Source organism: Lissotriton helveticus, chromosome 3_1 (assembly GCF_964261635.1).
Source record: "Lissotriton helveticus chromosome 3_1, aLisHel1.1, whole genome shotgun sequence".
Lineage (NCBI taxonomy): Eukaryota > Metazoa > Chordata > Amphibia > Caudata > Salamandridae > Lissotriton > Lissotriton helveticus.
Window position 1 is genome coordinate 2,049,368,661 of NC_136061.1, and position 24,656 is coordinate 2,049,393,316.

At 44.7% G+C, this 24,656-nt stretch overlaps 1 protein-coding gene across 4 annotated transcripts in view; it reads right to left on the bottom strand.

The window, feature by feature from the left end:
- The window catches only part of NTRK3 (neurotrophic receptor tyrosine kinase 3), a 1,749,208-nt gene that overhangs the window by 897,765 nt on the left and 826,787 nt on the right, over window positions 1-24,656 (bottom strand). For all 4 annotated transcript variants that reach the window (XM_078683168.1, XM_078683167.1, XM_078683169.1 and 1 more), the window contains exons 6-8: window positions 11,383-11,525; window positions 7,609-7,750; window positions 5,040-5,336 (exon numbers count right to left, since the gene is read on the bottom strand). In XM_078683168.1, the coding sequence (XP_078539294.1) occupies window positions 5,040-5,336; window positions 7,609-7,750; window positions 11,383-11,525 (582 nt within the window). The remainder of the gene's footprint in view (window positions 1-5,039; window positions 5,337-7,608; window positions 7,751-11,382; window positions 11,526-24,656) is intronic.

A 24,656-nucleotide genomic window follows, 5' to 3' on the forward strand; every position in this document is an offset into this window, starting at 1 on the left:
TTGAAAAGCATGGGTAAGTTGAATGAGCCTTAAAGGACCCCTGCTTTTGTGAAGTACTGTTTCAATGAGAAAGGGTGTATGGATGACATTTGGTCTGTTTTGAAGGTAGGATGTGATACAGTCAAGAGCAGTTCCATCTATGCCGGCTTCACGGAGTCATTATATCAGAGTGTCATGGTCAACTGTGTCAAAGGCAGCTGAAAGGTCCAAGTGAAGTAGTGCAGCAACCCTGTTCTGGTCAACTGTGCTCTTAAGGTCATTCCGGATGGGAATGAGGGAAGATGTTGTGCCTCTTACCGGACAGAATACTTTTTGGAAGTCTGAAAGTATGGAATTATGTTCAGTGATTTGTGAAATCTGTGCAAAAGCTGCTCTTTCTATAACTTTGCCACTGAAAATTCCATTTGTAATTGGTCTGTAGTTGTTGGGGTTAAGCAGGTCCAGGTTTTTTTCTTTAGTAATGGGCATATGTATCCCTTAGGTCTTCTGGAAATATTCCAGTAGTTAAGGAATTGTTGATGAATCTTCTTATTGGCGGGGCAGCAGAGGTAGTTGGTTTGGAAAAGGGTCAGTGCAGGTGGTTTTCCATTGTTTTAAGTCTAACGTTTCTGGATTGTGTAATGATTTGCCAATTTTGTGAGTTCTTGAGTAAAGGGGTGAGTTCCTTCTAAGCAATTTGGCTTGCGACTTTCGGTTCGAATTTTAAAGAATACTTCTTTTTCACATTTAGCATTTTGAATTCAGTCTAAAAAGTATGATGTTTTAGCTTTTTTGATTGCTAACTTATATAATCTGTTATGTTTCTGTCCATAAAGTTTGTCTTGATTGTGGTTTGTTTTGAGCCTGGTATGATGCAGCTTTTTAATTTGTGGTTTTATCTCTTTTAGCTCTGCATTTCTCAAAGGTGCCTGCTTTCCTTTGTCCTGTTTTGTTGCCCTGAGTGATATTAGGATATCAAATCTTCCTGTAGCCACCCTCATCGTTTTTGACACAATTTATTGTGTCTAGATATGTATTGGATGTTAGTTGTGTTTCTTAGTGTTCAAAATTTAGTTTTTTCTATAGTCGATAAGTAGATACATGTAAGGTGATTTTTAGATGTGTTGCTTTGTGTTGTTTTGTGTTGGAAAGCAAGAAAATGGTAGTCTGACATGTGACTGGGGTTATCGTTTGAAAGGTAACTAGTTCTGCAGATGCAAAAATGACATTTGTGGTGTGCCCAGTAATGTGTGTGGGTTTGTGGATGATCTGATGTATGTTTGGTATGTCTAGGCCCGTAATGATTGTTTTGGGATGTGGGATATTGGGTTTGTCAAACCAAATGATCAGGTCACAAAGAATGCATAGGTTGGGGTGTAGTGTTATCAAGTTTGAAACTGTGTCTAAAATTGTGTCTGGGAATGTTGCATTGCTCGGTGGAGGTCTGTAAATTACTAGGGAGTTACAGGAGAAAGATGGTGTAGGGTTGTATCTGGTGAAGAAGGCCTCACAACCTTGTATGGAGACATTGTCAGCTTTAGTGATATTAAATGTTTGCTTGAATACAACAGCTAGGCCACCTCCTCATTTGCCAATATAACTTTTCATGATAGTTTTGATAGCCTAGGAAAATGGTTTCATGCAACACTGGAGCCAGGTCATCTCCCAACCATGATTCAGTTATGAAGAGTAAGTCCGGTTGTGTGTCAGTGAAAAGGTCGTAGATGTGATGTTTGTTTTTCATTGAGTAATCAAGCATTTATTAGTGGGCAGTTTAGAGAATGTGTTTTGGTGATGATGTGACTTTGTTTTGTGGAAGAGTGAGCAGGCAGTATGTTGTGGCAGGTGTGTCCTTACTGCGTATGAGGATATGAGGATAGCAACAATGTAGTTATTCTGTATTGTATTCCTCATCTAGCAGGCTAAGAAGGCATTTTGTTGTGTCCGCGTGTGTATGTGGTGGATAAGAGTAAGTTGGTGAGCAGTGTTGTTTTTGTACAGTTGCCTTGTTGTGCAGTAGATATGGAGATGTAAAGTTGTGAGGAGTGGTATGTTCTTTATTTTGTTTGCATCTGTTTAGGGTGGTAGGTGTATGTGTTAACAGTGATGGTGCAGCATGTGGGTCATATTACAAGATTCTATGTTGCCCGATGGATGAGAGACAGTTACAAGTTACTGTGTTGCAGTATATGTGTTAGGTGTGAGGGAAGAGAGCACGCTTGGCAGTAGAGTTGATTTAGGGTATGTATTATTTGTGTAGCCAGGAGGATGGGATTGGGTTTATGTTTCTAGTTTGTGATAGAAAGTATTATGAGGTAGTGTGTGTGAGAGATTTTGTTGTGCTGGTGTGTGTGTTATATTTTGCTTTTGATGAGTAGTGACAGGAGATCATGGTGTAGTTGTTTTCTGAGAAGTATTTGTATGTAAAGTATTGTTGATGAGTGGAAACTGAACGGTAAAAGGAGTGGTGATGTGTTTTGGGTAGGTGTGTTGGTGTGTGAGTGGAGATGGACAAGAATTAAGTGTCTGTTTGATATGATTGCTGAAATATGTAATATGTAGTAGAGTGGAATGCAAGGGTTGTATAGTTGTGTTGTTTAGTGAAAGGTGGAGGAGTGTGGTGTTGGAAAAAAATGATGGAGTGAAGTTGCATAGAGTGAAGCGTTATAGAGTAGAGTGTCATAGAGTGCAGTGGCGCAGAGTAGATTAGAGTGGCTTAGAGTGGATTGGTGTAGAATCTAATGGTATGGAGTGGAGAGATGCAGAGGTCAGTGGCTTAGAGTTCAGTGGCATACATTAGCACAAAGTAGAGAGGTAGAAAGTAGAGTGGCAGAGTGAAGTGCTTTAGTGTAAACCATTGTAGAATTCAGTAGTCTATAGTAGACTGGAATGGAGTGCATTGGAGTAGAGTGCAGTGGCATAGAGTATAGTGGTGTAGAGTGCAGTGGCCCAGAATCAAGTGGCACAGAGAGCAGTGGTATAGAGTACAATGGTGCAGAGTAGAATGGAGTGCAGTAATGCAGAGTAGACTAGAGTGGTGTAGAGTGCAGTGACAGAGTACTATGGCATAGAGTGCAGTGGTGTAGAGCGCATTGGCATAGAGTGTATGGTGGTGATGAGTGGTGCAGAGTAGAGTGGCATATACATACATGTATTTACCTTTAAAACTTTCACAATGAATATGCCTTTACCATTCATCCCTTTACAATGAAATTGATTATAGTGGCATGCGTAGTAAATGTATATTAATTTTTAGAGACTTACGTGGTAATGGCATGTGTGGTAGTGTTGTATGCATGGTAAAGCCTGTACAGTAAAGGTATGGAGTGTTCTGACTTAATTGTAAAGGTGGTTTCCCCTGTGGCATACAGTAGGGGTGTAGAGCACAGTGGCATAAAGTAGACTGGCTCAGCGTTGAATGCAGTAGCTGAGAGTGTAGTGGAACAGAGTGCAGTAGAGTGGCAAAAAGTGCAGTGGAATAGATCGCAGTGGTGTAGAGTAGATTGTGTCAGAGTGGAGTGCAGTGGTGTGCAGTTGTGCAAGGTAATATGGAGTGGGATAGAGTATTGACGATTAGTGCATTGGCATAGAGTGCAGTGTTACCGAGTGGAATGGCGTGGAGTGGACTAAACTTAAGTGGTATAGAGTGCAGTGGTGCATTATAGAATGTGGAAGAGTGCACTGGCATAGAGTAGAGTGGTGTAGAGTAGAAAGGAGTAGATGAAGTGGTATAGAGTGCCGTGTCAAAGTGAAGTGGTGCTCATACATTTGAGTATTTAACAAATAACAAAGTCTCATCAGACAATATTCAAAGACAGTTATATAAAACATGCACAATAGTTTCAGAAAGGAGGGGACAGGAAGACATCAATTGTTACTAGGCCAATGCAAGGAGCAGCCTATATTTAGAAAAAGTCAAAGAACAGTATCAGCAATATTTAATTTGAATGTGCATGTAACCCATAAAATCTTCTGCACATATGTGTTAGTGAGAAACAAGGTAAACGGCAAGTGAAACAGCAAAAACGGTGCAAGAAAAACAGTAATGTCAATATTATTAAAATAACTACAAGGGTTCAAAATCATTTGTTATAAAGATTAAAGGAGGTTAACAATTTGATGAACTAGAAACTTTGCCAAAGTTTGCACTGGGTGGTTGAACGCGTTTTGACCTGTAGTCAGTTCAGATCATCTTCAGGATCAGGTTACAAATTTATAGGTGCTGTTCACAGGAGAATAAGAAAGAATAGAAAAAGAACAGTGTTGGAAATAGGGGGAGTCAAATTGATGGGAGGAGATGGAATGTAAAGTACCAGTATGGAGACTGGAATAAAGTACCAATTAGGGGAACATCAAAACATGCACCCCAGGTGTGGTATACAGGTGGATAAGAGAGAAATGGGGAATGCACCGCCAGCATGGGGCCCAGGGTGAAACCTGCATACCATACTTTGGGTGCATGCTTTGATATTCCCTTAAATTGTTAAGATTTCGAAACCTGAAAGTTATTGTAAATATTGACATCATTGTTTTTCTTGCACCGTTTTTCGCTGTTCTACTTGTCACTTGCGCCGTCCACCTTGTTTCTCATGAGCACATATGTACAAAAGAGTGTATAGGTTACACTCACATTCAATGTAAATAGTGCTGACACTTCTCTTTAACTTTTTCTATTAGTAATCAACAGGTGGAATGCATTCCTAGGCTAACTTTCTGAAAGTCCTCAAAATGTCTTTAACAAGCCAATGGCAGGCTGTGATCTAAAAACTCAAACGTCCCTATTTGATAAGGTGTGCATGAGCACTACGCTTCGGATAAAGAACAAAACGACGTAAATAAAACCCACAAAACAAAAGACGTGAAAAAAGAGCTCCACAATACTCCTCAGCTAATGATTAGAAAACCTTATATATTCTTCATCATTTAATGACTCAATGGTAGAATCTATTCACACTAGCATTCTCACCTCTCTATAAAGAGGACTCACATCGTCTGCACTATGTATCCTGACCTCTCAAACACTTGATGTACTGTTTTCTTCCATTAAAATATTAACTTACCTGGGAAGGGCTGCTCCAGAAAGTGGGCCCGCACTGTTTCTTTAGCAACTCCAAATTCATTTGTGGCAATGAGAGTGTAATTGCCGTTGTAGTAGTGAGTCGGCTTGTTGAATAGCAAACAGCCATCTGAAACATCTCCTTGCTGATAGAATTCAGTTCGGATGAAGTCCACTTCACGGAGCGCCTGACCATTGTGAAGCCAGTTTAATACTGGTGGAGGGTTTCCACGCACCTCAAATTCAATGCAATGTTCATGTCGCATTTCTGGCTCCTTCAATGTTGATATTCTTGGTGGATCTACCAAATGAAAACACATAAAATATGGGAACTCTTATTTTAATTTTTTTTATCTTGGCGTGCCATTGAATTGTTTAACTCCGTAATTCATACAAGTTAACAGAAATGCATGTTTAATACTTGGTCTATGGATGTAATCTTATATCGCCACATTTTCAGGTTATTTGCTGAATCGCCTTAAAAATCAATCACATTTTGATAAATTCACTTTCCACATTCTCTATGGTGTTCTGTACATTGGAGAAATGTTTTTCATTAGTTCATGCATGTAGTAATTGAAAACCGAGTTCCCGATATTAGCTGCAATTGATTTAATTCTACCATTGCTGTGATTTAACCCAAGTGGGCACTTAGAAGGGAAAAGCAAGAAGTGAGTATTTGTATTATTTTTCCTTTAACTATTAATCATATCACTTTGGTTTAGAAAATGGTGTACAGTTAAAGGCACGCTCTATCTAAGAATGCCACTATAACATGATACAACATGAACATTACATCATCATTACTACACCTTTCCAGACAAAATCACAAACCACAACCACCATCACCAGATCCACCACTTCCTCAAACCATAACAAAATATGCACCACCTTCCATAACAACCATGGGGATTACCCCCCACACATTAGATTTCCCTCCTCACAACCCTTAGTATAAAAAGCCCATGTAGTACTGACCCACACCACATACGCCACTCTCAATAGCCTCCACAATACCTGACGGAACATGGCATATCAGCCCAGGACCCATTATCAATCAAAAACCTCCACACCACACATCACCCTGACTTCACATCAATGCTCACCATCTAAACACAGCGAGAGAAAGTAATGTACTACACGTCTCTAAAAAAGTGGTCCCAACCACTTCATCACTGAGCATTAATGACACAGCAGACCGTATGAAACTATGCACAAAGAGCACCCATTGATTCGTGTTGCAAATTCATGGGACTTCTGAGTAACCCACCACGCTACTCAAACGTCTTTTTCCTCTCACAACAATCTTAAGAGAATTTTCCAGACAAAGAGCCAATGGGAGCACGATAAATAGGACAAGTATACTTGGGGAGGGGGCCTTTGCAGACAACAGTAACAGGAGAAAAGAAAGAACACCTTTTAACAGCTAAGCTACATTAGTTAATTCCCACTTCGTTAGGGACCCTTTGACCAGAGTGTGCCTGTATTGAAAACTCGAAAGAAACAGGAATAGGAAAACAGAACCTCGGGTCCCATACCAGGTAGATAATGCCTTAGAATTACTATGCCATCTTCAGGGTACATATGAAGCAAATACTATCACATTTTAAATATTGCCAAAAAACTACACTGAAGCCACAGCTGACACAAAAGACAAATACCTGAAACATGGTCTCAGAAAATAGGACCATTTATGGGCTATGAGAACTCAACTGACTTGGCTGCGTCGCGATCACCAGATTCAATATATATAGTTCAATGCTGGATACAAACCTGTCGAAAAGGAAAGATCCAAATTATCTATAAGATCTGTTCTATTTCCTACAACCAGTCACACCTGTGCAGTGACTGAGAACTAATCACCCTAAAATGGCTCACAGCCAAATATGGAGGCAGATTATTGAAAATGACACGCTCGAAAATCTGGAAGAATCTTCCTAAAGTTTCAAGACTAACCCACACCTAAACTTGCTCCAAGTGCCACTTACACCACCCTACATACCGTCGACCAACATGGAAACAAAGAGTAGGCCCCGCCCCCTTTAAAAGGTTCATTAAGACCCCAAGTTATGGTTTGCTTCTACAGTACAGCCACACGTTAGGCAGGCAGCACCCGTGTGATGCATATCAGAGGCAACCCCTAAGCACACATCACCCCAAGACGAGGTTGACTGCAGGTATCTAAAATCCTCCCCATATTGAATTGATCCACAAGGAAATACCTTGACCCATTCAGCACCATACCTACATTAAAAAGTGGGCGTCCATAGATGCACCCTCTCCATAAGAACCCTAAACGCAGACATATTCTACAACAAAGTGCTAAGAGGCCAAGTAATCACCAGATGTGCACTATAAAAAATAGAATGGCCCATACAAAATGTACAAGACGCACCATGTTTTGAGCTTTGTGTTACCTTTACATTCTATATGGTACCTAGGTAACAAACAATGAAGTATATTGCGTCTGTGTGTATATATAATATAATTTTGAACTTCATGTTTAAATTCATTCCTCATAAAATATTTCTCCAGAAACACAAAGTATGTTGTGTTGACCCTCCAGTACTTACAGTACACTGTGAGATGCACGGTTGCGTTCGTCATTCCAACCACATTTTCTGCAATGCATGTCAGCGGAAAACCATTATCCTCGCCCGATACATTCACCAGGGTTAAGTTGATCGAGTGGACGTTGGTCCAGTTTAAATTTGTCTGCAAGAATCAAAAACGATAGAAAATGTGTTGAAAAAAAAGAGAATAGAAAAATATAGAAGACTATAAAAAATGGATGGTGAATTGAGCTGTCTTTCTGATATTAGAGCAAAAGAACAAAAAACCTTTATACTTTCAATAAAGCCTTGCATGCCCACGTTAAATAATTAAATTGTTTCACCGGCTTCAAAGAGCTTTATAGGTTCACTGCTTGCTTCTCTGCATTAACAGTGTGCCTTTGTTTTAACAGTACTCATGCCTCGGTTCAATGCACATAAATTTATTATCAGAACAATGAATGAAAAAATCACATAATTAGTTTCACTGTTAGAAAAATAATGGCTTCAAACTTAGCAATTTGCCAAAGCCGTTTCTGACTTTTAGCAGCATAATACGGCTTGTCTAGATGAGAAGGGATCAGATAAAATCCTAGTTTAGGAGAACAGAGTGGACAGCACGCATTGCGTTATCTTGTCGGATACTGACGATAAGATAGTAACCCAGGAAGATGGTGAAGTCCCTTACATGTTGAGGTAGACAGTTTAGGCTAATATACACAGACAAATGTGGTTATAGAACCTACTGGCACGCGTTATTGACCTTGACATCAGGAGTGCGTGAAATACGCAATTCACCATTATACCTTATGCAACTAATGGTCTCATCATCACTCTACTTTAACAAAGAAGGCCCAGGTGAGGGGTGCGGTGGAGGTGCGGGTATCTGGGGGGTTTGTGGAGGGGAAGTGCACCTGTGCCTTTTTGCTGATGTATAGGTTATAATATGCAAGCATTGGCTCAAATTCCTATCACCTACATGTGTGTACATTCACGGTTGTACTCTCTGCAGTGTTTCCTTTCATTCTGTACTGAAGTTCTAGTTGGGATTCAAACACTTTTCCAGACGTTTCACAAGTATTTGGGTGAATGACCCACCGATAATTGGCTTCATCCGCCAGCTATACGCCAATGCTACTGCCTGCCTAAGATATGGCAGGAAGGGGGAGGGCACTCGTCAATTTAAAATCAAAAAGTGAGTTAGACAAGGGTGTGTGCTCACTCCGTTTCTCTGTTCAATATATACGAATGGAGTTGAGTCCTCCCTGTCTGCTCTCTCATTGGAGGTGCCCAAATTCAATCAAACTTGGCATACGCTGGCATACCGATCTTGGCATACGCTGATGACACGGTACTGATGGCAAGATCGGGGCTAGCCTTACAAAAATTAATTAAAGCTTATTCCATCTTCATGGTCTCCCTTGATCTAAAAGTCAATAAATCCAAATCATTTATAATAGTGGCCGGAGAGACTAGAGGTGAGAAACATCCCCATTTTCAGATGGGTGCTAAGGAAATTAAGGGGGTCGAATCATATCTCGGAGTGCTCTTCGACAAGGATCACTCGTGGGCTAAGTTAGTGAAAACAAGAGGTCAGGGTATGCAAATGAGCCTCAATGCTGTAAAGAGATTTGCAAAATTAAATTAAAAACATTTACTTAGCTAAAATAAAGTCAGCCATAACATACAGAGCAGGTGTCTGGGGGATGGTTAATGCTGCCTCGTTACAGCAAATGGAAGACTCCTTTTTTAAAAATCATGTGTCTTTACCCCAATCAGCCCCAAATTACATTTTCCATCTCAAACAGGGGCTTCCTTACCTGAGTGACACCATAAGGTTGGCCCCAGTCCTTTTGTAGCTCTCAATATGGCAGAGAACTACGGTGGACTTGACCTAAACCATTATAAGGGAATGCTGTAACCATGATCACTACAAAAAGATCAGGTGGCTAAATTATGTAGAAACTGCACTGAAAGCTCTAAGGATGGTAAAACCTTTTCAGGACCCTGATTCCACAAGGAGGTTAAGAAGAAATGGTTAACGGATTTATACTCCCAAAGAGTAGAATATGCCCATTGGGAAAAAAAACGGATCCATTATTCCTCCATTGCATACGATCTGGTCCCACCAATAGCAGGAGAAGGTTTTCATTACTTAGCTCGTATCAATTATGCGCAGCACAGATTTATTTTATTGTGCTTCAGACTGAACATGAACCCGTTACTCCTGGGATACCCACAAAATAAATACAGATTAGCAGATCTCGCTCCCTTCCCTTGCTACAACAATGCCGTGCAGTCTGATCTACATATCTTACTATTCTGTAAAAATTATTCAGAGGAAAGGAAAATATTTGTACTTCCAATTTTGAGACACCATAAATTGAGGCAATGTTGGGTCACCATGTATTTTCTAAAAGCTTTACTGGACCCATGTGTATGTTTCTGTGTCACTTTATTTTTATGGGCCTGTTTTAGGAAGAGGTTAAAGGTGGGCTCACATCTTAGTAGTATTGTGTAATTTTAATTATGAATTGTTCTTTCCATTTTCATAAAAATGTTTTTAAAGGTCTTACAGCAAATTTGTTTAATACTCATTTTAACTAAATGTATATATGTATTTTTATTGACTTAAATATTTTTTTGTGCATTTATGTGCTTTTATGGACTGTCCACAAAAGATTGAATAAAGCTGTGTGACTGACTGACTGAGTGACGTCAATCAACCAAGGATTATCATAAACGGTTCTCTGCAGAAGTCCACAGATTTGTGTTCCGGTAGAAAATTGATTTATGCAGCAGTCAGTAGAAGGCTTCCCCACATTAAACTGGTCAAAGTGCATCGAAGCGCATCAAATCCAGGTGAAAGGGTTCAAGTGCTGCCCTGCTCTCTCATTCTCACAGATCTGGTCGGTCAGAATGAGTTTTCTTATTGCTGAGGGGTGGTAAGGCGCTATAACTGCTTTTGGCACTCTGTTTATTGATACAAAAAGTACTGGATGCATGAAAAAACGCCAGTTTCCCAAACTGGAGCCAACGGGGAGAGTCCAAGCGCTTCTATATATTTTCCTGGTAAATCCCAGGACTCTCCTATATGTCATACCTGTTTCAATAACATGAATTTAAGGACCCATCAGTGAGGCTGATGGAGACATTGATGTGAACTGTCATGGTCCTTATAACCACCATGACATGTCAGTTTCTAATCAAAAAAGATGGTTGCAAAGTAACTTGCTTTTCAGCGTCTTTGCCTTTAATGCCAGCAGGCCATCTCAGTAAGTTGAACACTCTTTGCATAAGCATTGGGTGATCGGCCGGTCATGAGTTTCGGCATCCTAGCAAAGCTATCTTAAACTTTCATATTTCCAAAATCAGTCAATTATGCATAACTAATTTGGGTAGTAGAAATAAAACATTTGAATTATAGCACTTAGAAATAGTAAGTTTAATGTGAAGCGCTTCATAAAAACAAATCATAATTATTACACATATTAGCAGTGTTAGTAGTAGTGTGATGAGAGGCAGTCACAACTGCAGTAGTATTTGTATTATGTCAAGCATGTAGCCTACATTATAGGGAAATTATACACTTTATTTATGGTTGCAAAATTTCCATTGACACAGCAATAATAGAAAGTTACTGTTCTGCCTGTTGGGTGCAATAAACCTAAACTATCGTGAAATCTGTCAACACAATCTAATTGCAAACATTACATCATAAATCAAAATAATATCTAGCCAATATAAACATTTGAACTTATTTATCATAGATATATAGCGTCCCGAGAATTGTACCTGGTGAGTATTGATCGAATGTAGATTTGTTACAATCCAGTCAACATCTGGCAGCGGGGACCCGGATCCATTGCAGGTGAGCACCGCATTCTGCCCTTCCCGCACAGACAAGTTACTATGGTGCACACTGATCTCCGGTAAGTCTGAAAACAGAAGGCATCCCATCTTTACTAAACAAGTTTGCATATATTTTCTCAAAAGTCAAATCAAACAATATATCACTTATAGACATTTCTAAAGAACAGTTACTTTAAATACAACTTATTTCATAAATTAAATTTAACAATTAGGTTAAATCTGGATGCATGTAGTTAAATTAGTTGTCATGTGTCAGAAAGTATTATTACCTTGATGGATACCGACTAATTTTGAATGCTTTTATCATTGTCCTTTATGCCACCCGACCAGAGAAAAGGCTCAAAATGTATGAACGTCACAGGGTATTAGTAGGGGGCACTTCCAGGAGCAGGGAATATTTAGTATGGTGTATTAATCATGATTTAATTCATTGTTTTTCTTTTTCTGGAATGCCTGATACCACCTGGGCACCCTGTATGCCTCTATGTGTTGGGGACAGCTCAGGGAGTCCAGCTCCAACTGCCCCAGATGGGCAAGCAGTCTCCAGTGTGACCTCGGGAGCCAGCAGGACATTTCCCCTTCCAAAGAGAATGCACATCACTAGTACCCGTCACTCCAAACCCAGTCAGTCAATCCACAAACCAGCAGAGGCACATAGGATGGCTAAGCAAGAAAATTCCCACTTTCTAAAAGTAGTATTTTCAAACACACAATATAAAAATCATCTCTACTAAAAGATGCCTTTTTTATTCTGAGTTCAGGCATACCAGACTCCATCTTTTGACCTCGTCCCAATGGAAAGGTATCTTTATAAGATGTTATGAATAAACTCCCATTCTATCCTAAAGGACAGATAGCCTTTCCATAGTGAAAAACGAAATACATCGTATTTCACTATTACGAAATGTCACACACACCAGTACATGTCCTGTCTTTCACATACACTGCACCCTGCCCACAGTGGTACCTTGGGCCTACCTTAGGGGTGACTCACATGTAATAAAAGGGATGTTTAGGGTCTGGCAAGTGGTTGCCAGGATGACAGGGCAGTAGAGACTGTGCGCAGACACTACAGTAGCAGGTCTGAGACCTCTTTGAACGGCAGCTTATGAGGGAGGCACAATCCGTACTGCAGGGTCACTAGCAGTAGTTGACTTACAGGCCCTGGGCACACACTAGGGACTTAGTAGTAAGTCAAACAAGCCAATCATGGAAACACTAATCCACAGGCACAATTTATATAGGGAGCACTTGTACTTTGACACTGATCAGCAGTAGAAAAGTGCCCAAAGCATCTAGACCAGCAAAAACTAAATCCAGCACACAGTGAAAATGCAGGAGGCAGAGGCAAAAAGACAGGGGAGAACCATGCCTAGGATGCCAGGTCTAACAGCTCTCTGCCACCAACTGGTCTCCTGGCCCTAGCCAGAAGGGTTAGAGAATATACAGAAAGTGAAGAGGGGCCAAAAGCTTTAGCAAAACACAGCTCCACACCTGTTACTTTGGAAAAAGCCAGGTCTTAATTGCTGTACTAAACTTTAATAGGTCAGTAATTGCTCTTAAGACAGGAGGCAGAGAATTCCAGAGTTTAGCTGCTTGAATGATAAAAGTCCTGCCACCTTGCCTACATTTCCATGCTCAGGAAACAGATTGGGGGATTCAGAGCAAAGTGGTCTATTGTGAATATATCTTTTCAATCTCCTTTGCAAACGAACAGTGCCTATCTCATGGAAGGCTTTGAAGGCCAGACAAAGAGATTTGAATTGCATTCTTTGCTTACATGGCAGCCAATGTAGCTCCTTAAGTGCCAGGGAACCCGAGGCTCTCCAAGATCTGTTCAGAGCCAGTTTTGCTGCTGCAATATGCACCTTTGAGAAATGATGCAAGTGATAATTTGGTGCATCCAAAAGAAGAGCATTACAATAGTCCAGCCAGCTAAGCACAACACTTCGAATCACCAAACCTCTAGAGGTGGATGGAAGCATTGGCAACATTTTGCAAAGAGTTTTCAGGAGCGCACAACACATTGCCGTCATCTTATTTACATGGCTTTCCAAACTAAGTTTATTGTCAAAGGTAACTCCCAGATTCTGATCTGTGTTCACAGGAGCGAAATGCCAGAAGTTGGAGTGAAAAGCTTCTGAGATATTATGTGCAGTACAGTGGAGTACCTCTTCCTTGTCCATGTTAAACTTCATTGAGTTGCACCTAAGACAGTGAGTGATGTCAGTCAATGAATCATGAAAAGAATAAAGCTCATGAATGCCGGTTAGGGAGACAAAAAGCTGAGTATCGTCAGCATAGATGACCAGGGTCACTTTATGGATTTAATAAGTTTCAATCAGTGGAGCCATATAGATATTAAACAGAAATAGGCAGATGTCAGAGCCCTGTGGCACTCCCTGGTTAGTAGCCCTAACCTGGAATCAATAGGGAGGAAGAGCCACTGCCTGATTTCATCTCCAAAGAAATGAGCTGAATCATTGCAAGGCCGGCCTGCACTCCCCAAAAGATTCCAGCAGAGCAAAGAAGGTGGTGTGACACACAGTGTCGAATGCGGCCAAGAGATCTAGTAAAATCAGTACCACTGAATGCCCTTCATCGTCTCGCATCCTTAGCTCATCCAAAGTCACTAATAGAGCAATTTCATTGCCATGACCAGGCCTGAACCTGAATTGTTTTTCCTCCAGAAAATTGTTATTTTCTAGATGTTGGCCCAAAAGCCTAATACACAATTTTCGCCAGAGAAGGCAAAAGGAAGCTAAGTCTATAATTGTTCATGACTCTGGGTCAAGGGATGACAATTTGGCCATAGCAGGGGGAAAAAAGTGTCTGCATTTTTCTTGCAGATTTTGGAAGACTATCCAGACGTGAGCCCAACGAGATTGTCATGGCTGTAGATATAGGTTCAAAACAATCTAACTTGCCTATTGGTGGAGTGGTGTGGCTCACTGGTTAGAGGCGGCAGACCCGGAAGCAGGAGTCGGCCCAGGACCAGGGTTCAATTCCCGACACGGCAGAGTCATGGACCAGGGTCAGCGGACTCGATAATTCTCGCCTCGGTGCCTACTCTAACCAGCGGTCCCACTCGGCAACTCTGGGCATTAGCTTGCCTAATCTCCACAACGGCCCCATCAACGCCGGGGATGCCTGGCTTCACATTGGGGACTCCCAGTAGGGACCATCCCACAGGGAAAGCCAGGACGGGTTCGCCAGCGGTATACCGCGCCAGGATACTCCGGTAGTAATTGAGCGCGTTACAAAACAGCTTATAACTTAGAACATAACATATTGCTGATTGAGGCCCAACATAAGATGACCATATGTGAAGAGTATTACTTTAGAGGAGGCCATTGCCCGAGTGGCAGCATTTATGTTAGATGGTAGTAATCTTATCCTCAAAATACTTAGCCAAGTCTTCAAAAAGGCTTTGTGAAGGCACAATGGCTTGGTGCAGGCATGCAAGGTCAGACAGCTCCCTCATGATCTCCAACACCTTCTTGGTGTTATTAGGGGCACCTAAAATGGTGATAGCTTAGTAATCCGCTTTAGCCTTCATAATGCCTGACTTGTAGTCACGCAGAGCATCCTTAAGAGGTAACCTGTCATCTTCCCGGTAAGTAGTACGCAATCTCCTTTCAAGCTTTTTATACCGTTGTTTGAGAGACCTCAATTGTTCAGCAAACCAGGGAGCGGAAGTTTTATGATCCAACTTTACTTTCTTCCTCATGAAGTCCTCATCGGACATGGCTTTGCCCCCCTGAGAATTTTGAGCTCTGATTGTGTCACCCACTGAAGTAGCACTTTAAATATGTCTCAGACCTTTCATTGCATTGCCTGTCTGTGTATTTTGAAATAGGCCTGGGTGGTAAACTCTGCTCCACTTCACAGAATTTTTACGCTCCGCACTTCACTTGGAGCATGGAGTTTGGCAAAGTCTCCGCCCACAACTTGTAGCACAGTTTACCAACCGGCGCTCACCCCCTAATTGAAGTACGCCTACTGAATAGTGTATACATATGTCAGTGCAAATATTTAAAAAACATTTAGCACCATTAAATATACATAACACTTTGAAATTATAATTGTTTCAAGTAAATACAGAGGAAGCAAAACTCATCTCACTTGGTCACAAAAATGGACATTCACCATGTAGCAGATACAATTTGGGATATTGATTGAATAGCTTTATTTCAATATATTTGCATATCATAAAAGCATTACAATACAGAAATAGATAAAAATGCATAAAAAACTAACAATGTGCATTATATAAAATCTACAGAGTCAATAATAAAATCATAAGATAGAATATTTGCCCAGACATAAGAACAGGTTAGAGGCTGGTTCCACCAAAACATATTACTGGAGCAGGAGTTTCCTTGCAGATCTTATCCGCCATGCCCAGCCCAGAAATTTTGCCAGGCAACAGGCGAACAAAGGACGAGCATCAGATCGTAGTATACCTAGAGCCTCAAGATGCGATCTAGTGCCGAGGCTCCTGCATAATGGTTTCAGCCATCTAGACCTGGGCACTACATATGCGGGACACTCGAACAACAGGTGGGCAGTAGACTCAACCTTTAATTCACAGAAAGGGCAGTATGGTATCGTTTGCAACGGAGGCTTCCAACTAGAAGTTAACTGCCCTAAAGGAAGGACTCCCACCCTAAATCTAAAATACAACGATCTGTCCCACGAATTAGGGATCGAGTCCAGATAGGGTTCTCTATAAGGCAGCTCCTTAATTGATAGAAACTCTACAGCTGATCTACAAAGATTGGAGTTGCTCGTTCTCACATGAGACGCCCATGACCAATACATTTTCTTGAGCATCTGTTTTGTGGAGCTGTTCTATTAACCCAAGCATCTCCTAGACCTAATTCATAGAGAAGCCACTTGACTTCCCTAAACCAGCCGACCTTATGCCAGCCAGGTAAAGCAAGGAGTTCTCTTAGGGCATCAGCATAACTGCACAATTCTGGTACGTTCCATATCCGGGCCCATAGTAACAGGGGACGTAGCCTAACTTGCTCACTTATTGGGCGTGTACCTGCATCAAGCAAGAGAGGGAGTGTAGGGGTGCTATGTGGCAACTTCATAAGATCTTTATGGAAGTTGTTTTCGAGGTAGGTTAAGGTATTAACTCTCTGTACTCCCCACAGTTCCGCACCATACAATGCCGCGCACACCGCCCTTGCCCTGTAGATATCTAATAATGCCCCAATAGGTTTAAGGGATGAGGCACGTTGTTCTTTTAGCAGGGCCCCTGTAACCCTCTTATGGATCAAAAAGACTTTTTGATGATGGGCCTTCCAATTCATGGAGTCACAGAGTCTTATGCCCAAATAGTCGAACTCCTTGACCCTTTCAAGTGGGACTAAGTCTAGAACAGGGGGAATTACAGTTTTCCTAGGGGGGTTTAGAACAAGGAATTTGGTTTTGCTTATATTAATAGCTAGGCCCTTGGTGTCACAAAAGTCCTTAAAGCTAGAAAGCAACTTTTGAATGCCTACAGGCGTTTTTGAGATTAGGAGGGTGTCATCTGCAAATAGGAGCGTGGGTATTTTTCTGCCCGCCAGGGAAGGTGCATCTGTTGGTTGTTGGAGAAGATGCTCCACCACTCCGTTTACATAGAGTGAAAACAGAGTGGGGGCTAGCACACAACCCTGGCGGACGCCCCTATCTACAGGAATGCGAGATGTTTTTTGTCCCTGGTCACCCCACCTAATCTGAGCAAAGTTGCGTTCATGGAACTTGATAAGCAATCCCAGCAAGTATGGGGGGATGCCCAACCCTTCTAAGACATTCCACAGTTGGGCTCGTGGGACCAGGTCAAAGGCAGTCCGTAAATCTATGAAAACTAGATACAGACTGCCCTTGCCTAATACAACCACTTTCCAATACAGCATTAGTAGGCGGAATGTCTGTTCGATGGTGCCTATTCCTGATCTAAATCCAGCCTGGAAATCTGATAATACCTGGTTATCTTCAGCCCAATGGAGGATCCTACCTAGGACTACTTTGCCCGCTACCTTTTGGGATGAGTCGAGCAGACTGATTGGACGGTAGTTGGCTGGGTCGTCCCGACAGCCTTTCTTAAAGATCGGGACGACCTCAGCACCCCTCCAAGAGTCAGGTAGGCAGCCTCCCAAAACAGCCTCATTCAGGAGTGAGGCAATTAATCTACTCCACACACATACATTTTCCTTCAACAGATCGCCTGGAATGCCATCCGGGCCAGCAGCTTTGTTGGTAACAAGGCACCTAATTGCCCCTTCTACTTCCTTAACGCTAAAGGGGCAATCATTGATTGTGGTGGCAACCGGCAGTCTGAGTAGGAAATCCGTGTTAGATTGTAATACGTCTAGAGGGATAGAATATAGCTTAGAAAAATGGGCAGACCAAGCCTCCCCTGAGATGTTGCAAGTCAGTTGTACATCAATGGGATTATCCCTGGCTCTCATCAGATCCCAAAACCCCTTGGAGTCTTTTTTAGAACTCGCCTCCATAAGATCACTCCAGAAGATGAAATCATGTGCTTCCTTAGCCAAGGCTATAGTTTTATTATGTGATTTCCTGGCAAGTCAAATTTTTCCTGGATCTTTGGATTTCACAGCAAGAATGAGTTCCGCTTTAGCAGCCCGACATTCTGAAGAATACCATTTGTCTCTTGCCTTGGAAGCACCTCTCGTTGCGGCCCTTACCCTATTTTGCGGAATAATAAACAACTCACTTAGGGCCGAGATGGTTTCTGTGAAGGTCGCTAAGACAGTATGATCGGTGTTTTCTAGAACATCTAGACTCGACCTCACAGCTGTCATTATAGTCTTTGCTTGTGCCATCCTACCCTCGTCCGCTGCTACTTTGCCCCATTTTAACCGCCTGCCACAGTTTGAAGGAACAAGTTCATGGGATGTTTTCCATGCAGAAGTGGCCTTAACCGGGTTCCTGTCGTGCCACGGCGGGGTGAGGGTTAGAGACAAGGGATTGTGATCGCTATCACAGGACAATATAACTTCCATATCTAGGTGGAACGGCCATAGATTGTGATTCAGCATAATATAATCTATTCTGGAGGTATGTCCCACCCTATTATAAGTGTGCGCTCCCCTGAGATCCGAGTTGGAGCGACCATTAGTTGCTCTCAGGGCGTGTTCCATACAAAGTGAATTAATGTCTATAGCACTCTGCGTCCATTTTTGAATCGGGTCTAAGGCGAGCGTGGGAATACCTCTCCTTGTGTCATCTTCCCAGATGTCCAGAATGTCCTCACTTGCCAGAGGCTCGAAGCAGCAATTAAAATCGCCTGCAAGGATTACATAAGAATCAATTTTACAGGATTCGAGTTCACTATTTAAACCTGTTGATGATAACGTTGAAGCCCCTCCCCTAGCCCCCCTTAAGTAGAGGTTAAACACTTCTAACTTCCTGCCCCCCAGGCACTGTATAGTTATTCTCTGGAGATCGGGGGATTGGGTGGATTTATGATTTACACTTAGACCCAATGCAATACTGACCCAAATAAGAAGGCCGCCAGACGGGCGACCTTTGCTACCCTGTTGTTGAGTGGCGGGAATGAAGTAAGTTGTAAAGCCTACCCTGTGTCTACGTTCTAGGCACCAGGTTTCCTGCAAGAGACAGATGCTAAAGGGATCCAAAAAGGAGTTCCACTCTGGGATGTCAAAATTGCGAGCAAGCCCTGCCACATTCCAACTTAGAATCTTTAACTGAGTTCTACCTGGGGTAACCTTTCTAGGCAAGCTAACCAATATAGCGGGATCAGGCTCTATTCCTGACGGCACTACAACAGCTATATTTTGTCTTTGGAGGGGCTCGTTCTGAGCTCGGGAAAAGGCCCTAATTACAATGGATCACTTGCCATCCGGCGAGGCCATCCGATGGGGTGACACGGGAGTCATAGGGGGAACATCTAGATCCTGCACTGCTGCTTGGGTTCCTAAGTTATTTGAGGAGTTCAGAGCCCCCTCTATTAGCGGGGGATATATCATAGATTGTATAGGTATGATGGGGTTAGTATCCTCAGAATCGGTCGACAGGAATAAGGGATTTGAGACCCCCAAGGTTAAGAGAGCCTTTTCAGTTGCTGGAAAAACAGGTTGCCTAGGGAGTCAATCAACATCCTCAAGGCAGCCAAACCTGTTCATGGTTGGAAGCCCAAGCCAGCGTCTCGATAAATCTTGATCTTTTTCTTTATTTGAGTACCCCCTCCATGACCGATGGCGTACCAGAGACCAGTCGCCGTCCTGAGTATACGTAGTGCGTGGGGGATAGAAAAAGGACAGTGGCCTAGGAACAATGGGTAAGCCTTCGCCATCCAAGGGCCATGAGCAAATATGGTGTGCCGTGTATGGATCCTCAAATGTTAACACTATACAGTCCCCAGGACTAGATTTCCTTGAGGAACCCACCCATGGAACTCGACGGACCATTAAGACTCTGCTTCTCCGACCATTTGGAATCGGTCTGTTCACGTTGAGCCAGTGCATGGTCTTATTCTTCAGAGACCGGTGGTTCTCATGTTGGTCATTTTCAATCTGGGGAACACCCGTCAACACAACCACGTACTCATTGGCCTCCGGTGGAAGATCAATATAACCCCCTCGAAAGTTATTCTGAATACGTGGGCCCTGGGTCAATTGGTGAACAGCTTTGCTGGAAATTGGTCTTGAGGAAGCGCCAGCATTGGGGTGTACAAGAGTTTGGGAGGTGGGGAGCTTCAATTGTCTAGTTGGTAGATCAACGGTTTTTTGATCCACACCTAAGGTTCGCGGTTTGGGAACTGGCCGTGCTATGGCAGGTGTAGGGGGTGGAAATTGTGTGGCTTGTGGGGCTGGGTCTTTCTCTACAAGACCATGGTTTTCTAGTCCTCGCTAGCCAAGAGTAGCCAGGGCTATAATGCTCTTTTCCATCTCTAGCAAGTTATTTTCAATGCGTGATAGTCTCAGGTCTAAGGGAGAAAGAAGCTTCTTTAAAGTTTCCCAAATTAAGCCTATAAATTCCCCATCCCTCCCTTTGTGTCCCTCAAAGTGTAAGCCATCACCCTCAGCAATTGTGTTAACAGATGCAGAGGCTATTCCCTCTTCAACTACATCTGTGTGTGCCTGGGACGAAGAGGCACACCCTCCTATAGCATTAGTCACAGGTACACTTCCCACATTAAACTGGTATGCCACAGCAATTTTAGCTTTCTTACGAGCGTAAGCAGACCTAGAATCGCGTTTCCTTTTGGGTAGTTTACCTTTGGTGTTATTACATACAGGTATTTCAGGAGTTACCAGAGAAGGGGATTTAATAGCTAGCTGGCCGGGAGTAGCCACAGATAGATTCTGATTATCAGACTGGGTCGCGGGACACAAGGATAGAGGTGAAGTGAGTGGGATCGGACTATGATGGACGTCAGCCTGCGTAATTACGCAGCGCGGGATGGCCGGACGCTCCGGAGTTACAACAGCTGCTATGTGTCCCAGGGAGGATTTTTTTGACTTGGCAAAGTCCTGGGACAATCTTCTAGCAGCGGCCAAGTCCAAAGAGATACGAGTCTGCAGTTTAGAAATTTCTTTATCAATGGCTAAGTTTGTGCGAGTAATGAAATCGTCCATGGGGCCATTTGTTTGCGGCCCACCCTTAGTAGCCCTACTACGTGTTGCCCGGGTGCACATAACTAACAAAGTAGGGAACCCACCTAAGCAGGAATAGAGGAACAGTATTAATATCCAGGTGGCTGAGCAAAGGGCAAAAGGGGTTGGGCCAGTCCAGTCCTCTCCGTACTCGAACGGCCTCAAACGGCCCGCTCTTTGCCCGGTCTTTGCCCCGGTCGCTCCCGGTCGCTACCGCGCAGCGGATGCTCCGCCCTCTTAAATAGGGTTAGGACAGGACAGGGCAGGGGGCGTGGCCGGCAGGGAGAGCGTCCACAGGTGGAACACGCAGGGACTCCTGGGCAATGGAGTCCCTGCTAGACTGCTCGCAGCCCTGCCGGTATGCTAGGGGTTCAAGGGTGACCAGTCCGCCTCCCAACGCCCCACGATGGCTGCAGACGCAGCGGGACCCGCGCAGCGGGTCCGGCAAGCTGTAGGGATCTCCAGCGACGACAGGCAGCAGGGATAGGGGTGCCTCCAACCAGGTCCGTAAAACAAAGTTTCCCGCTGGATGGCGGGAAAGGTGCAGCTTTATCCGATGTCAAGGGGCGTGGCCGGCAGGGAGAGCGTCCACAGGTGGAACACGCAGGGACTCCTGGGCAATGGAGTCCCTGCTAGACTGCTCACAGCCCTGCCGGTATGCTAGGGGTTCAAGGGTGACCAGTCCACCTCCCAACGCCCCACAATGGCTGCAGACGCAGCGGGACCCGCGCAGCGGGTCCGGCAAGCTGTAGGGATCTCCAGCGATGACAGGCAGCAGGGATAGGGGTGCCTCCAACCAGGTCCGTAAAACAAAGTTTCCCGCTGGATGGCGGGAAAGGTGCAGCTTTATCCGATGTCAAGGGGCGTGGCCGGCAGGGAGAGCGTCCACAGGTGGAACATGCAGGGACTCCTGGGCAATGGAGTCCCTGCTAGACTGCTCGCAGCCCTGCCGGTATGCTAGGGGTTCAAGGGTGACCAGTCCGCCTCCCAACGCCCCACGATGGCTGCAGACGCAGCGGGACCAACGCAGCGGGTCCGGCAAGCTGTAGGGATCTCCAGCGACGACAGGCAGCAGGGATAGGGGTGCCTCCAACCAGGTCCGTAAAACAAAGTTTCCCGCTGGATGGCGGGAAAGGTGCAGCTTTATCCGATGTCAAGGGGCGTGGCCGGCAGGGAGAGCGTCCACAGGTGGAACACGCTGGGACTCCTGGGCAATGGAGTCCCTGCTAGACTGCTCGCAGCCCTGCCGGTATGCTAGGGGTTCAAGGGTGACCAGTCCGCCTCCCAACGCCCCACGATGGCTGCAGACGCAGCGGGACCCGCGCAGCGGGTCCGGCAAGCTGTAGGGATCTCCAGCGACGACAGGCAGCAGGGATAGGGGTGCCTCCAACCAGGTCCGTAAAACAAAGTTTCCCGCTGGATGGCGGGAAAGGTGCAGCTTTATCCGATGTCAAGGGGCGTGGCCGGCAGGGAGAGCGTCCACAGGTGGAACACGCAGGGACTCCTTGGCAATGGAGTCCCTGCTAGACTGCTCGCAGCCCTGCCGGTATGCTAGGGGTTCAAGGGTGACCAGTCCACCTCCCAACGCCCCACGATGGCTGCAGACGCAGCGGGACCCGCGCAGCGGGTCCGGCAAGCTGTAGGGATCTCCAGCGACGACAGGCAGCAGGGATAGGGGTGCCTCCAACCAGGTCCGTAAAACAAAGTTTGGGATATTATAAAGTGCCACATTAATTTACAAAGCTGAAAACAGTGGAGGGAACAAGCTATCCTGTGATCCATAGCAACATGATTCAACAACTCTGGGGCATATTCACAAGGAGCTATCGCCGAATGAACAGCACTTTATCGCTGCCAAAGTCATGATAAATTTACCTCCCCATTCACAAGCTGGTGTTAACAGCTCACAGCACCAGTTAACCCGCGATAGCAGCCGCAAAAAACATCACCACAGAGGACCTCCGCAATGTTCGCTAATGAGATGTAGAGTAGGTGGTCCTCTGCAAAAAGCTGTGATAACACAACATTCACAACGACCAGCCAGATCAGCGATAAGAACACAAAACATGCGATAAGGCGCGTTAGCAGCAGGAAATTAGGACCTGCTCTGACCTGGTGTAAAGTCAGACGGCAGCCTGCACCACAAAAGGGAGCCCAGCCCAGGGCGTCATCGGAAGGGCAACAGACGCCATGGAGCCACTCATCATGCAGCCCAGACACCCAAGAGGGCCACAATACCCACCCGGCATACCCCTCCCGGACAACCACAGAAGCAGCGCAGACAAAGGCAGCAACCAACCAGGAAACGCACCTGCCTCACAGGCCCAACATCAGACAATGTCACTGTCCACTACAGGCTGAAAGGGACAACCATCCTATGCATCCTGGCCATCATCGCCTAACAGGCCTACGGCACAAACACAGCGGACAACCAACATCCCACCCCACACCAAGCTGCTGGCTGTGCTGCACCTGTTGGCCCCTGGCACACCCCAACCAACACCCGCCAGAGTCGGTAGAGTCTCACAGCCAGCCATATCCAAGTCCCCCACACCTGTCCTGGACATCACCATCACCCTGGCACCCCAGTCCCCATATGTCCAACACAATGCGCAGGAACCGCTGGAGACCAAGCAAGGAACATACGCCATAGCCGGATGCATGCACGTGTTGGGGGCAATCCACTGCACACATGTCCCACCTGTGCCCACTGGTGATACAGCACAAAATCAGCGCACCAGGAAGCACACATCACACATCAATGTGCACGCAACATCAGAACACTGTGGGACCTTCACCAATGTCGCCTCCCAATACACAGCCAATGTGCTGGAACCCTTCACCCTCCAACAGTGCATCAGCAACCAGAGTTCCCAGGATGGGACCAAGGGAATTGCACAGCCCCTAGGCAAGTGCCAAGTTAACACCCCACTCACCTCAACTCCACAACCATGCAATCCACAACTCTGGCAATGCCCACGTCACAAAATCACAACCAACATGCACAACAACATGCCCACCCACCAGACACGATAGAACAACTTACAATGGTAACCTGGGCAAGCCGTGAACATGACCAATCAATTGCATGGCACCTCAGCCACACCATAGCCGAATGTGGGGAGAGGTGACAACCAGGCATGTGTGAAGAATGCAGTAGAACTATGATTAGGAAAGTACACAATGCAAGAGTTGCGGCAATGTGCTGGACAGACCACAGTATGCAGAACACACTCATATCCACAGTGATATACACCTCTGGTGTATGGAGTGTAATGGACAGTGGTTGCAACTATGTCACTCCAGCCAGTGGGGGTCATTGTGGAAATGTTGCCTATTACACCCCCCATAAGCGTGAGCTGATTGGGATGGCCCGGCGTATGCCAGGCCAGCGTAGGGGTGTGAATAAAAAGAATGTAGCCCTGGGCATGGTCCTCTTCCGGAAAGCCCCAAGTCTCTGCCAGTGCATGGCCTCCCACTCCGCCACGAGGCTGACACCATCCTCGTTAGCGGAGTTGCCTGCGATCCTGTGCGCTTGACGTACCCTGGACCTCT